The 12,631-nt window shown below is 33.9% G+C and overlaps 1 protein-coding gene across 2 annotated transcripts; it reads right to left on the reverse strand.

Annotated features, from left to right (window-relative positions):
• Positions 1 to 205: 205 nt before the first annotated feature.
• On the reverse strand, positions 206 to 10,023 carry LOC115715804 (AP-4 complex subunit mu). 2 transcript variants are annotated; one of them, XM_030644484.2, is made up of 13 exons: positions 9,788 to 10,023; positions 9,243 to 9,337; positions 5,295 to 5,498; positions 4,816 to 4,932; positions 4,559 to 4,687; positions 3,947 to 4,055; positions 3,477 to 3,580; positions 3,279 to 3,383; positions 2,935 to 3,029; positions 1,488 to 1,575; positions 1,273 to 1,333; positions 1,089 to 1,162; positions 206 to 620 (listed from the first exon to the last, which is right to left on the reverse strand). In XM_030644484.2, the coding sequence occupies exons 1-13, from the start codon at positions 9,843 to 9,845 to the stop codon at positions 522 to 524; spliced, it is 1,338 nt and encodes a 445-aa protein (XP_030500344.1). In that variant the 5' UTR covers positions 9,846 to 10,023; the 3' UTR covers positions 206 to 521. The 2 variants fall into 2 exon arrangements, with proteins under 2 accessions (XP_030500344.1, XP_030500337.1); XM_030644477.2 differs by having other exon boundaries at positions 3,929 to 4,055.
• Positions 10,024 to 12,631: the final 2,608 nt, after the last annotated feature.

A 12,631-nucleotide genomic window follows, 5' to 3' on the forward strand; every position in this document is an offset into this window, starting at 1 on the left:
CCAATATTATTATTCAGGAAGATTACCAGACAGTTCATGCATTGTCTTTTGGCAAAGATCTTCCTCGATGTCAACAATATTAGACGCATTTTTGCTTGCTTTCATGCATAGATCTAATTCTCACAAATCAATTTGGTTCAATGCTGGCTGGCTGCCATATTATAGGCAGACATTTTCGTCAAAGTCAACAAAAAATATTATTTCCTTTGGCTTGAAAGATTCATTATTATTACTTTTTATTTTCTGAAGGAGTATTGTATCTTCATATATCATACCCAAAAAAGTTGAAACAAATAATAACTGAACTTGAACTTTCGTTCCATGAATAAAAAAAAGGAAAATGAAAACTTAACAATTCAAGAGTCTGCAACGTTAAACCAATCAAAATGGTTCTAGACAACAGCAGTTTACAGGATCGCAATAGATAAAAATAAAAAACACAAAGGCAGTTTCTAAAAGCTGATGTAGAAAAAATCACCAGAAAAAGGCCCGGAGATTGGTGCAGCCGATGCTTTACCATTTTACAGACGAGCAACGTAGGAATTGGACAGAGTAACATATCTCACCCATCTGTATGGATTGTATGTCCCCGACTTCTTTGCTATCTGCAAGTACTTCACCTGCATCCCAATAGATACCATCATTTTAAGTTATTCATTCAATTAAGCTGGTCTCGTACACCCTTTAAAAGTTGTGACAGTACTCTATCTTACTTGCCCTCTTTAGGCAGAGATTTTAAGCTTTCATGGAAGATAAATTTAGATTTTGATGACTGGAACCAAATTAGGAGGCGATGCTCTTCACATAAAACCACCATTAACAAATCACTACCAGTTCATAACATAGATATAATCAATCATCAACTTCAAATCTTTTATCCCGCTAAGTCTAGTCATGTAACGTGAGCATCTAACAGTACTTGACAGTGTTAACACACTAACACTTAAACCATCTCATAGGATTTTCTTCTGGAGAACAATTCAGTAAACTGGTGGCAAGTACTTGTAGAAACTTGATCTACCTCACTGTATCCAGCCAACGGTTAAGATTTTACAGAGGTAATTACCACATTAATTAAATTAGCCTACCTGAAGCTTTGAAGCATTATACATTGGTATGGTAAATGTCATGCTAACAGGACCGGATTCTTTTGTTATATTACCTGCATTAAGCAAATATGTTGCATGAACATGGGAAGGAAAGCAACCTCATAAAAGTAACGAGAAGAGTATACATTTAAAATAATTGAATGTCAATAATAAATAATCATACCATGCGATTCTTGTGAAAATGTTAGCCTTGCTCGCAGTGTATGTTCCGATCCACCTACAATCTGTTTGAATTGAACACATTAATATGAATAAATGTTCATCTTCTTTCTTCAGTTGAGCACAGTAAATGCATCAAGAGGAAATCAGGTGCATCTGTTTCACTTCAAAATTGCAAAATACTGAAAAAACATGAGGGCAAAGATAAAAAATAATTGCCTTCTTTAAATTCCATTCAAGCTTCTTATTAGCTTCCTTGAAATCTGTAGTTTGTCCAACAGCTCCAGTTTCCAACTCAAAACTTGCTCTGAAATAACAAAATTGAAAAATTTATGGAACAAATATATGTATGTTAATTTCCCAAGGTTTTCCAGTTGGCTTCTTGATGCACCTAGATCATAAACCTTTGACGGTTCATTAAAATATTAGTTACCATAAAAGAGTTGCAAATACTCGACAAGAAACAGAGCCTGTCTCGTAATGTTTTAGCTGCTGCATTTAGAAATTTACGGTAAGTAACCTTCCACAATTCCCTTTTTAATTTTAAAGTGCTCTTCCTAATGTTTCTTTATAAATTTTTCTAACACAAAGACTACCAAAGCCACTAGCTCAAGTGGGTGAGTGGGTGTGTATGTGTGAGTGCCTCGGACTTCAGTTCCCTACCAATCTAATAACAGGGATAAAAATAAAACACAAAAACTACCAAAACCCCGTTTAGTTAAAGCTTTTGCTTATAACTAAATGTATGAGATATGTAAACATTGTAACTTATTTTTTCTATTAAGATAACTATTATATAAATATTATTTTTTAATGAAAAATTATTTTCAAAGTGTTTGGATGTCACTAAATAAAGATCTTTTGTGAGTAAATTAGGAAGTATGTAAATTATTCCAAATTTAAATATAGCTTTAGAAAAGTCCTTTTGGGAGAAGCTAGAAATCCTATCTTCTCCCAAAAAGACTTCTAAATTAAAAAAGAACTTTTTATTTTTCATCCACACATCTTGACGGATTTTTTCATCCTAAAAGTTAAAAAAGAGTTTATAAAAGCTAAGCCAACGGACCAAATGATCTTTTGCTGATTATACAAAAGGTCATCTCATCTTTCAAATAATTAGATGATCCAAACGTCATCCAATATTGACATACCTATAGCACTAGTATTCTTAATATCTATTTCAATCAAAAGGTAAACAGAATTTGAAGTTATGTAAGTTCTTTGCAAACAAATTGGACCAAAAAGAATGTGAGCAGGTTATATTAATGGAGTGTTTGTTATGTGAGAGTTTGGACTCTTGGAAATGGAAATGAAAAACAAACCTATGTTTGGTATGATGTTAGTGGAATGCTTATGATTAAGCTGGTCCAACTTTTAAGTTTATTTTTGGGGTAATCTCAAACTCTTTAAATACTTTGAGTTTGAGATTCCCTTAATCTCAACTCCTCTAAACTAACTAAAAAACCATCAAATGAAACTCTTACACCAAACACCCCATAATTGATATCTTCCAGCTGAATTTTATAATCTTGAAAAGAGGCAGAAACTTATCAATGCAAATTATCCCATTCTTTTGAAAGGATCCATTCAGCCAAAAAAACTAAAACAACGTAAATCAATTTTAGCCTTGAAAATTTACAGATAAGCAAGGTAATAACAAATTTACCTCATAGTATACTTAGGCAGTGGCATCTGTATAGAAATAGTGTTTGCCGTAATGCTAGAGGGAAACTCTGCATGTACTTTCAGAATCACCTCAGCCTACAAGGACGATTCCAAAGTAAAATAGTAAATATCAGTCAGTACTAGTAACAATCCCTTCATATAAGTAAAGTGTAATTTTGAATTTTATTAGCAACATAAGGAATATAAATTTGATGATTAATAAAATTCTGGTAGTGTATAATAGCCATATAAAACCATCACATCTATTCTTTCAATATGTTGATATCGAACTAGCTTTTGTCAGTTTGAATATTTTTAATCTCTAAAATGCTAAAGTGGTTTTACCTTAAGGGCTCCCGCTTCTTCAATCAAAGCATTAATACGGAAAGGAGGCTTGAATTCCTGGGTCATACGATAATTCATGACAGGAAACTCACCATCCGGAGGAACCTAGCAAAAATCAGAAGTGTAACATATCATTTTATACTTTAAAGTTAAACAAGTACTGTCAATCTCATATTATCTAAGTTTGATTTGACTTACCAGGGACAAAGTTTTTTCTGCCTCAAAACTATCAAGACGTACGGATTCATGAAAATTACAGTCATCAAGAATCACTACTCCTGAGCCGACGGAGCTTCTATAGTCTGTTTCAGAAAGAAATACCCTTGTCTCGTGAGATTGTCAAAAAAGAAAGAGAACCTTCACAAGAATATTAAAATAAAGCTTGACCACATTCAACAAGATTATTATTAAACAATAAAAAGCAATAATTATCTTCTACCCTTTTATTGCATAAAGTACAAACCCATAATAAGTTGGATGCTTCTCCTCAGAGTTCAAAGAATTATATCAGTTTGTGACTCAGTCATACATGATACATCCATATTCTCCAACTACTTTAAAAGAATTCAAGAAATTTTTTATGCAGAATGTGAAGCTAAGACATCCGGGTCTAGGAGAAAATAAATCCAGGAAAAGAAAAATACATATACCATAGACTGATCTCCCACCTCTTCCTATGCTCAGGTCATCATTAAGTGCTAACCGAATTTCTGGGTTTCCAGTAAGATAACTTTTCATTTGAATTGTGCCATCAATTTCAGAGGTCAGTATGTATCCCTGTTAAACAACATTAACACGATACGGCGAAATGAGTAACACACAGCCAAAGTAAAATACTCTTACAAACATTTACAGTTAAATTTACAGAAAGGTCAAGATAGCAAAAGACTTGCAAGCATTTATAGATAAATTTAGGGAAAGGCCAAGAATGAAGAATTCAGTTTTAAAGAAAGAAAGAAAGAAAACATGCATATTTCTTTCTATAGATATTTGTAGATAAAATATGAGTGCTCACATGCGTTGATGCTTGGTGATTAACAAGGTTCTGTTAATAAAAAAAGGGTGTAATACTGCTGAGCAATTGAAGTATAAAGATATACATAACAAGATATCAACTATGGTATATGAGCCCTAGTACAAACTATCTACGCCACAATGGCATCTTCAAAACAAGATTGAGGATCGCATCATCCATAAATCTTGTCTACAATCATGTTAAAAAACAGAAAACAGGACCAAAAGTTAAACAAATAAAATCAGCAAAGGACAGGAATACTCACACTAGAACTAAAAGTCATGCTGATCTTCTCAATTATATCAACAAAAATTTCCTCCCTCTTTCTACCACTAGGATCATTTGCAACAACAGATTTTGTGACAGCAGTCCCTGGCATTCTTTTGGTCCCTTGCTGCAAGCATCCACATGTTCAGGATTTAATCATAATGTTGAAGAAATTGTCAAAACAGGATTGGAATATTATACCGTTAGACTAATTATGCAACGCATTGAATAAATAAAATACGTGGGATCACATACCATGAATAGGGAAGCAGGACCAAGAGGTGACAAATGTGCAGAATCAACAACAATTGGCTCATTGAATACATAGGACTTCAACACTTCGGTTGATGTTGTTTGAACATAGCCAAAATCCTGACAGAAGAAAATGATAGTCAAGTCACTTCCAACAGACAAATCACAAACGTAAGAATAATTTCCAGGATTATAAAAACTTCAATGTTCACCAAAAAAGAGGATGCAGTTCAGTTAAAAGGAAACAATTAGACAATGCTATCAAAGAGACTACCATTCCTCTCTTACAACCACTACTTATACAGGCCACAGCAATGACAAGTGAATTTCTAAATGCAAGAGAAAAGTGACTGATAGTCCAAGAAGAAAAGGAAATTTTGAATCTTATATTTCCAACCATATATCAAAACTACCTAGCAAATAAATATAGATGCTAAAAAATATGCCAACCAAAAATGTCCAACAATATGATAGGATCTTACAATGACTTCATCAAGCAACTCATACACGAGTACAAAATTTCTCCTTAGAGAATCTTCATTGAGAACTCCAAGGTAATCTTTGATGACACGGGCAATTCTTTGTAAAAGCTCGAAGACAAAAGAAGGGGACAAATTGATTCTTGTTGTTGCAACGAACAATAATCCCACAACCTTTACATGAAAGTAGTTGACACCATCCACATTCTATCAATTGCACATGAAAAAACAAATTAGTACAGCTTATCAAACTTGTATACAAAGAGATCCTTCAATCAAACACAGAAAATACCACAAGGAAGTAATTATAGCTGGAAAATTATCAACAAAATTTATACTTTTTTGCAAAGAAATAAAATTAGTATAGATAAATAGTTTTTTTTGATAAAGTGGAAAATAAAATATGTCTCAATAATTATCTATGAATATGCCATATGTTACATCTATTGATGATCTATCATCATAAGACTACTTGATGCAGTAGCTCTGCCTTATGTTTATTCTGGTTTTATTGTTGACTCATGACATAGTGAACAGTCATTTTTGCTTATTTCTTTTAAGCTTATAATTTATTCCAATAAGTGTACCGCAAAACAATATGTTTTGCTCACAAAGAATATCCTGTACAAATCCTATTTTCAGAATAGGGAATAGCAGATTTTCTAGAACGAAATGTCCCTTTAGTATTCTATTCATTGTATGAAAATCCCTCGGCAGAAGAAATATTGCAGATTCTTCCGGAGCTCCCAGCCCACCAAAATTGACTTACTACGTCACGACTACAGTCACAACAAGCAGAACATCCCTAAAATGGGCATTAAAGAAAAGCAGCGAGTAGATACAAGTAGGTCTTTCTCTTCATAGTTTCTGGATAGAAGAGGTTTCCCACAATATTGCCTGAGTTCTATCAATTGGTATCAGAGTTCAGATCCTAAAATGTAAGGTTGAAAGGTCAGAATAAAGGTGAAGCTTAAGATAAGAAAGTAAAGATAATGAGCAAAGAATAGTTGAAATTATCATATTTGGAGAAATACATGGTGTCGGCTTAAAAAATGCGCAAGTTCGGAGAAGCTCAAAGAGACGTGGTTAATCCAAGGGCCGACTAGTCAACAACTTGGTGGCAGCTCTAGTAGGAGGTGCAACAGCAACCCAAGTCGAATTGAAGGTGGCAAAAAATCCATAGGGCACGATGATGGTAGACGGTGGAGGTAGCGCAATGATGGCAGATGGTGGAGGTGGCGCGCTGATGCAAACAATGGAGGGATATCGACGCAGTTAGAGATGAGTGCTCGTGTGCATGGGTTGCGGCGCTAAAAGCAACAATTTACGAGTCAAGCCTAAGTGAAGGTGGGAACAATTTACAGGGAGCACGATGATGGCAGACGATGGAGGCGGCATCACAATGGCAAACAGTGGAGGTAGCGCAATGATGGCAGATGGTGGAGGCAGCGCGATGATGGGAGACAATGGAGGGATATCGACGCAATTAAGAATGAGTGTTTGTGTGCATGAGTTGGGGACGCTAAAAGCAACAAGTCACGAGCCAAGCCTAAATGAAGGTGGCGAACAATTTACAGGGAGCAAGATGATGGCAGACGATGGAGGCAGCATGACAATGGCGAAAAGTGGAGTGATATTGACGCAAGTAGGGATGAGTTTTTGTCTGCATAGGTTAAGGACACTAGGAGCAACAACAAAGATAACTTTCACGCAATACATGCCAACAACAATGGAGGCGAAAGTTGATAAAAAAACAAAACAATGGAGGCAAAAATTGATAAAAATCAAAACAATGGAGGCGAAGGGTGATGTGGTAGTCAAATCGACAGCTAGATATGCCTGGGTTAAATAGGTCAAACCCAAATTCTTGGAGTTTTAGGGTAAAAAATATTTCACTCTAAATCAACTTACAAATGCTCAAAAATGGGAGGTTGATATAGTTTGTTTTGAATGAGATGCACTTTCTTGGTCTCACTGGCTACATCACAAAAGTTTATTTCGAAGTTGGCCTGAGTTGAAGTTGCTAATGGTGCAACAATATCGATCATCAAAGGAGGGAAACATGTTGCAAAGATTTTTTGCTCTTAAGCAAAATAGTACGGTGCCTGAGTATATAAAGACGATTTGAGTCACCTTTGAATAACAATTTTGATGAGTCCCTGAGAACAAAGTTGGTTTGAGTTGAAGTTACTCATGGAGCAACGATTTCAAACATTAAAAGAAGAAAACTTTTTTTTTGTTTTCAAAGAAGACTCGTGATAGAGTTATTGGAGGTCCTTCAAATTTTTTTAAACATTTAAATGTATGACAACAGAGTTGTATTGGGAATGAATGAGTGCATAAAGAAGTATCTACAAGAGTCTGTGGTGGCCATTGGCCAATGTAATAATTATTCAACTTTAGCGAAGTTGGTTTATTCTTTATTGTAACCAATTCCACTTCCAAGGATGGTTTGCAAAGCAATTATTAAGGATTTTATTAAATAACTTCTAAAGGCAAATGGGTTTGATATGGTATTTGTGGTGGTGGATATACTGAGCAAATATAGCCACTTTACGACTCTTAAATTCCTTAGAGAGGATGTTAGAATGCATGGGCATTAAAATCCACCATTTTACACTGAAGCAACGTTTTTCTTCAGCCTACTTTGGACTGAACTATTCATGTTGCAAGGCATGAAGTTGAAGTGTAGCATTGAAGTGTAGCATTTCATTATATCTGCAATGAGACGGGCAAACAGAAGTGTTGAATCGTTGTATAGAAACATATTTGAGTTGTTCTACAAACAACAAACCAAAGAAGTGGGTAGGGTGGCTGCCCTGCTGTGAATATTGGAATGACACTACATTTAATGTTTCTATAAAAATGACGCCTTTCAAAGCATTATATGGTTGAGCACCTCCAAGAGTGGTGCGAGATGTTCTACAGCAGTATCTTCACAAGATCAACATTTATTGGAGTGGGATCAACTATTGGATGGGACTCATGGGAGAATACATTTTGCTTACACTTAAACTCTTTGGTATAGAGGCTTTGGCTAGAAGAGTTGATGAGAAGTTGGCTCCTAGAATTTATGGCCCACGTAAGGGAATTAGTAAGGTGGGGGAAGTAGCAGTAAGCTAGAATTCTTGGAAGTAGCTTAAATCCACCCTTTTTCAAGTTTCACAGCTAAAGAAAGCACTTGGAAGTTGGATTTAGTAGTTCAGCCCAAGAAATTGATGGAACAATAATGCTCTCAATGCAAACGAGAATGAAGACAACAACAATAGAGGTGGAAGGTTTGATTAAAAGTCAAGGCTTATCAAAGCTTGAAGCAACATGGGAGTCTTTTGAGGTTATGAAGTTCCACTTTTCTAACTCAAGCTTAAGGACAAGGTTCGAAATCAGGGTGGGACCTATGTGAGGTGCAAAAGGAACCAACTAACTAAGTTGTTAGTGTTAGTGGCTGAGTGTTTTGTAATTGTTGTAAGATTGTTAGTTTGTAGGATATGGTTGTTAGTTAGTTGGGTAAGTTGAGTATAGAATGATTGAAACCAGATTACAGAGGTAGTTTTGGACAAAGTGGAGATTGGCGATCTTTATTTAGCTACTGTGTTTTTGTATGCTTTAGTCTCTAATTTGGAGACTAGGATTTCAGAAATAAAGAAGAGGTTTTTCATGATATTGGCTGAGTTCTATCAATGATCTATCACTATAAGACAACTCCGGTCACAGCTAGCAGAACATGCTTAAAATGAGCATTAAAGAAAAGCAGAGGGTAGTTAGATAACAATTATTTTGAAGCTTCAATCCGACAATCAACAGCAACTGAGAGAAACCAAAGTTAAATACGCTGACATAAAAATCAAGATTATAAAATTTTCACAATTTTTGTTAAATGATCAACGAGGAACAGATTCTACAGCCGTCGCATGAATAAACTCTTCAACCTTTCAGTAAGATAATACCTACAAAGACAGGGGGAGCTTCCTCTTGGCCATCTTCTTTCCAAAACTTCACTTTCCGGAAGAATATCTCCGCGGTTTCTTTCTGTACTTCACCTCGATCTACATTCATGAGAAGAAAAAAAAATACATATCATTTCCTAAAATTTTATTTATAAGAAAATTAAAAAAGAGGGAGAGTGCCCAATTAATTGCAGCAACACTTGGATCGTGAGAATAGTTTATTAGCATTTAAAGTTAATCCGTAAATAATTTTTGCTAGAATGAATCAATCATATGCCAAACAGCAACAATATTAGAATGCAAATTACCTATGTATATACAACGTATCTTTGAGCTGTTTAAAACGAAAACGAAAATTAAGAACTGGATCTGAGTCGACTTAAGAGTGGACTCATCCGAGTTGGTAAGGTTAATTGATCTGGGGACTAATAATTGCGTTATTATATAGATCCAACCAAAAACCTTATCCGACAACTATCGTGATTAACGTAAGAATTATCGAAAAATAGATCGAGAAAATTTGAGAGTGAGAGCGAGAGAAGGACTCACAGTCGCGAAAGACGATGTTATCGCCGCGCTGAGATAGCACGAAGAACTGCGAGATCATGGCTACGGCTACTTCGGATCTGGTCTTTTGCTGGAACTGTCGAACTCTTTTCCAGTTTCCACACTTATAAGAAATTGTCTTTTCTTCTCAAAAATCAATATATCCATCTATCTATCTATATGAAGGGGAAGTAGGCATAACTCTAAAATCTCTTTAAAATTAGTTTTTTTTTTTTTTGGCCTTAATTCTTTTAGACTAATTAGCAATTTTTCTTCATATACTAAATCATACCTTGAACTTTTTTAGTCGTTAAAAATTCCTCCTAAATTATTGAGATTGTTAAATTTAAAGACTTTTGTCTAATTTAATTCAATTTTACTATTTCAGTGATTGTTTATGTACTAAAACATACTCCCCATACTTTCATATCTACCAAATTATACCCCTCAAACTTTGATATGTACTAAATTATGCTCCCTGAACTTTCATTCATGTTATAATTTTTTTACTAAAATTAGACAAAAATCCTTAAATTTAACAATCTTAATAGTTCAGGGGAAATTTTTAACGGTCAAAAAAATTCAGGGGGCATGATTTAGTACATGTCAAAGTTCGTGAAGAAAAATTACTAATTAACCATTCTTTTATTTCTTTTATTTTTTTAATTTTAACTAGTAAACGATTCGCACTTCGCAGCAATTATTTTAAAATTTTCTCATATAATTTTTTTCTTTGTATTTTCTCTAATAATTTTACATAATCACTTAGAAAAATATTTTTTTAGATAATTATAAAATATCTTTTGTAATTTTTTCTTTGAAATAATAAAAATATAAAAATATGAATAAAAATAAAAATAGGAATAAAAACAAGAATAATAATAAAATTAAATTTAAAATAATAAAAAAATCATAAAAAAAAATATTAAAATCTTTCGTCATTCCTCCCTCTTAAAATAAAATAATCATTTTATAAAAATAATAAAAAAGCATTATATTTGAATACCTTAAAATGCAACTAAATAAAATAATAGAATAAAAATTGTTTCATTGACATTCCATTTCATTCCTTCCAATCAAACTGCTGTTAGGTTTTATGCCCTAAATAAAACTTCATTTCAATGTAATCTATTTTATTCAACATCAATAAAGAAACAGAAGTATTTTTCATTCATTTGTGTATGTTTTGGTTCACTTTATCAATTGCTTGTCTATTTGATTTATAAATTCATCTTAAACCCTTTTCACATACTTGATCATGTTTATTGTGCTGTCATCACATTGGAAAGTAAACATGACTATGTGAATAAAGTTTCCTAGATTTATCAGACACAGGGTTTTACTGATATGATAATCTACAACAAGAGTTTACTTGTATTTGGAGAAATACTATGTTCTTTCCAGAACATTGGTTAAAGTAAAGCTCAGGTTGGATGCATGGAGTATGCATCGGAAGGGACCGATATTGAACTTTGACTTAGATTTAATTAAACTTACCGTAAAATCTATTCAAGTCAATATCGCCAAGTTGATCCTAGATCAAATGATCTTAATCCTGTTATGATTAGGCTCAATCTTGAAAGGCTATTCGTGTTCTTTGATTTGTTAGTTAAGCCTACTTTTAGGTCAGGGTGATACGTACATTTTGGGAACACGGTAGTGCAATTGAGTGGGAGCGCTAGCATAAACATGGAATCTATAACTTCTATCTGGCGAATAGTAAGCAAAGGATGATCTCCTTCGAGCTTCACCAAACGAAAATAAATGGTGGAGATCTCATTTCACATAAGCTGAAATATCATTTATACGGGGTCAAGTGTTTTAAGGATAAAATACATAGTAGGGTGTTACGGTAATCTAATCCCTTTACAGTGTAGATCATTCATATAGAGGATCATTGATCAAATTAGGATTATAACAATGGAAAAGTAATGATGTGTCTATATGGTGGAACATATAGAGCATTCTATATACTGAGAGTGCAATTCTGAGTTCTATGCGTGGATTCAACGAAGAATTAATAAGTTAGTGAATTTTAGTGCTAAATTCTTGATCTACTTATTGGAAGCTCGGTTATATAGACCCATGGTCCCCCCACTAGTTGAGATAATATTGTTTGTAAGACTCATGTAATTGGTTTTGATTAATCAATTATAATTCACAAATTAGACTATGTCTATTTGTGAAATTTTCACTAAGTAAGGGCGAAATTGTAAAGAAAGAGTTAATAGGGGCATATTTATTAATTATGATACTTTGTATGGTTCAATTAATAAATATGATAAATGACAATATTATTTAATAATTATTTATAGTTATTAAATAGTTAGAATTGGCATTTAAATGGTTGAATTAGAAAATTGGCATTTTTGAGAAAATTAGATACAAAAGGTGTTAAAATTACAAAATTGCAAAAAGCAAGGCCCAATCCACTAAGCCATGGCCGGCCACCTTTGTAGGCTTTTTAAGTTGATATTTTCATTATTTTAATGCCAAATAATTCAAATCTAACCCTAGTGGAATGCTATAAATAGATAGTGAAGGCTTCAGGAAAATTACACTTCACATCAGAAAAACCTGAGCCTCCTCTCTCTTCTCTAGCCGCCACTCTCTCTCTCTCTTCTTCCTTCATATTTCGAACCTACCTTAGTGATTAGAGTAGTGCCCACACACAGCAAGCAATACCTCAATCATAGTGAGGAAGATCGTGAAGAAAGATCATCAGCAAAGGAGATTCAGCATCAAGGATTCAGAGAAAGAGATCCAGGTTCAGATCTTGATAATACTCTGCTATAGAAAGGATACAAGGGTTAGAGATCTGAACGGAAGGAGTCATTTAATTCCGCT

Source organism: Cannabis sativa, chromosome X, assembly GCF_029168945.1.
Source record: "Cannabis sativa cultivar Pink pepper isolate KNU-18-1 chromosome X, ASM2916894v1, whole genome shotgun sequence".
Classification (NCBI taxonomy): domain Eukaryota; kingdom Viridiplantae; phylum Streptophyta; class Magnoliopsida; order Rosales; family Cannabaceae; genus Cannabis; species Cannabis sativa.

Bases quoted from the DNA above. Each gene is read 5' to 3' on its own strand.
- LOC115715804 (XM_030644477.2), bottom strand. From the start codon at position 9,845: ATGATCTCGCAGTTCTTCGTGCTATCTCAGCGCGGCGATAACATCGTC. The intron at 4,933-5,294 runs GTAAGATCCTAT...TTCTTCTGTCAG, and splicing joins AGTTGCTTGATGAAGTCATT to GATTTTGGCTATGTTCAAAC. The intron at 3,581-3,928 runs GTATATGTATTT...TTTCTGAAACAG, and splicing joins AGGTGGGAGATCAGTCTATG to ACTATAGAAGCTCCGTCGGC.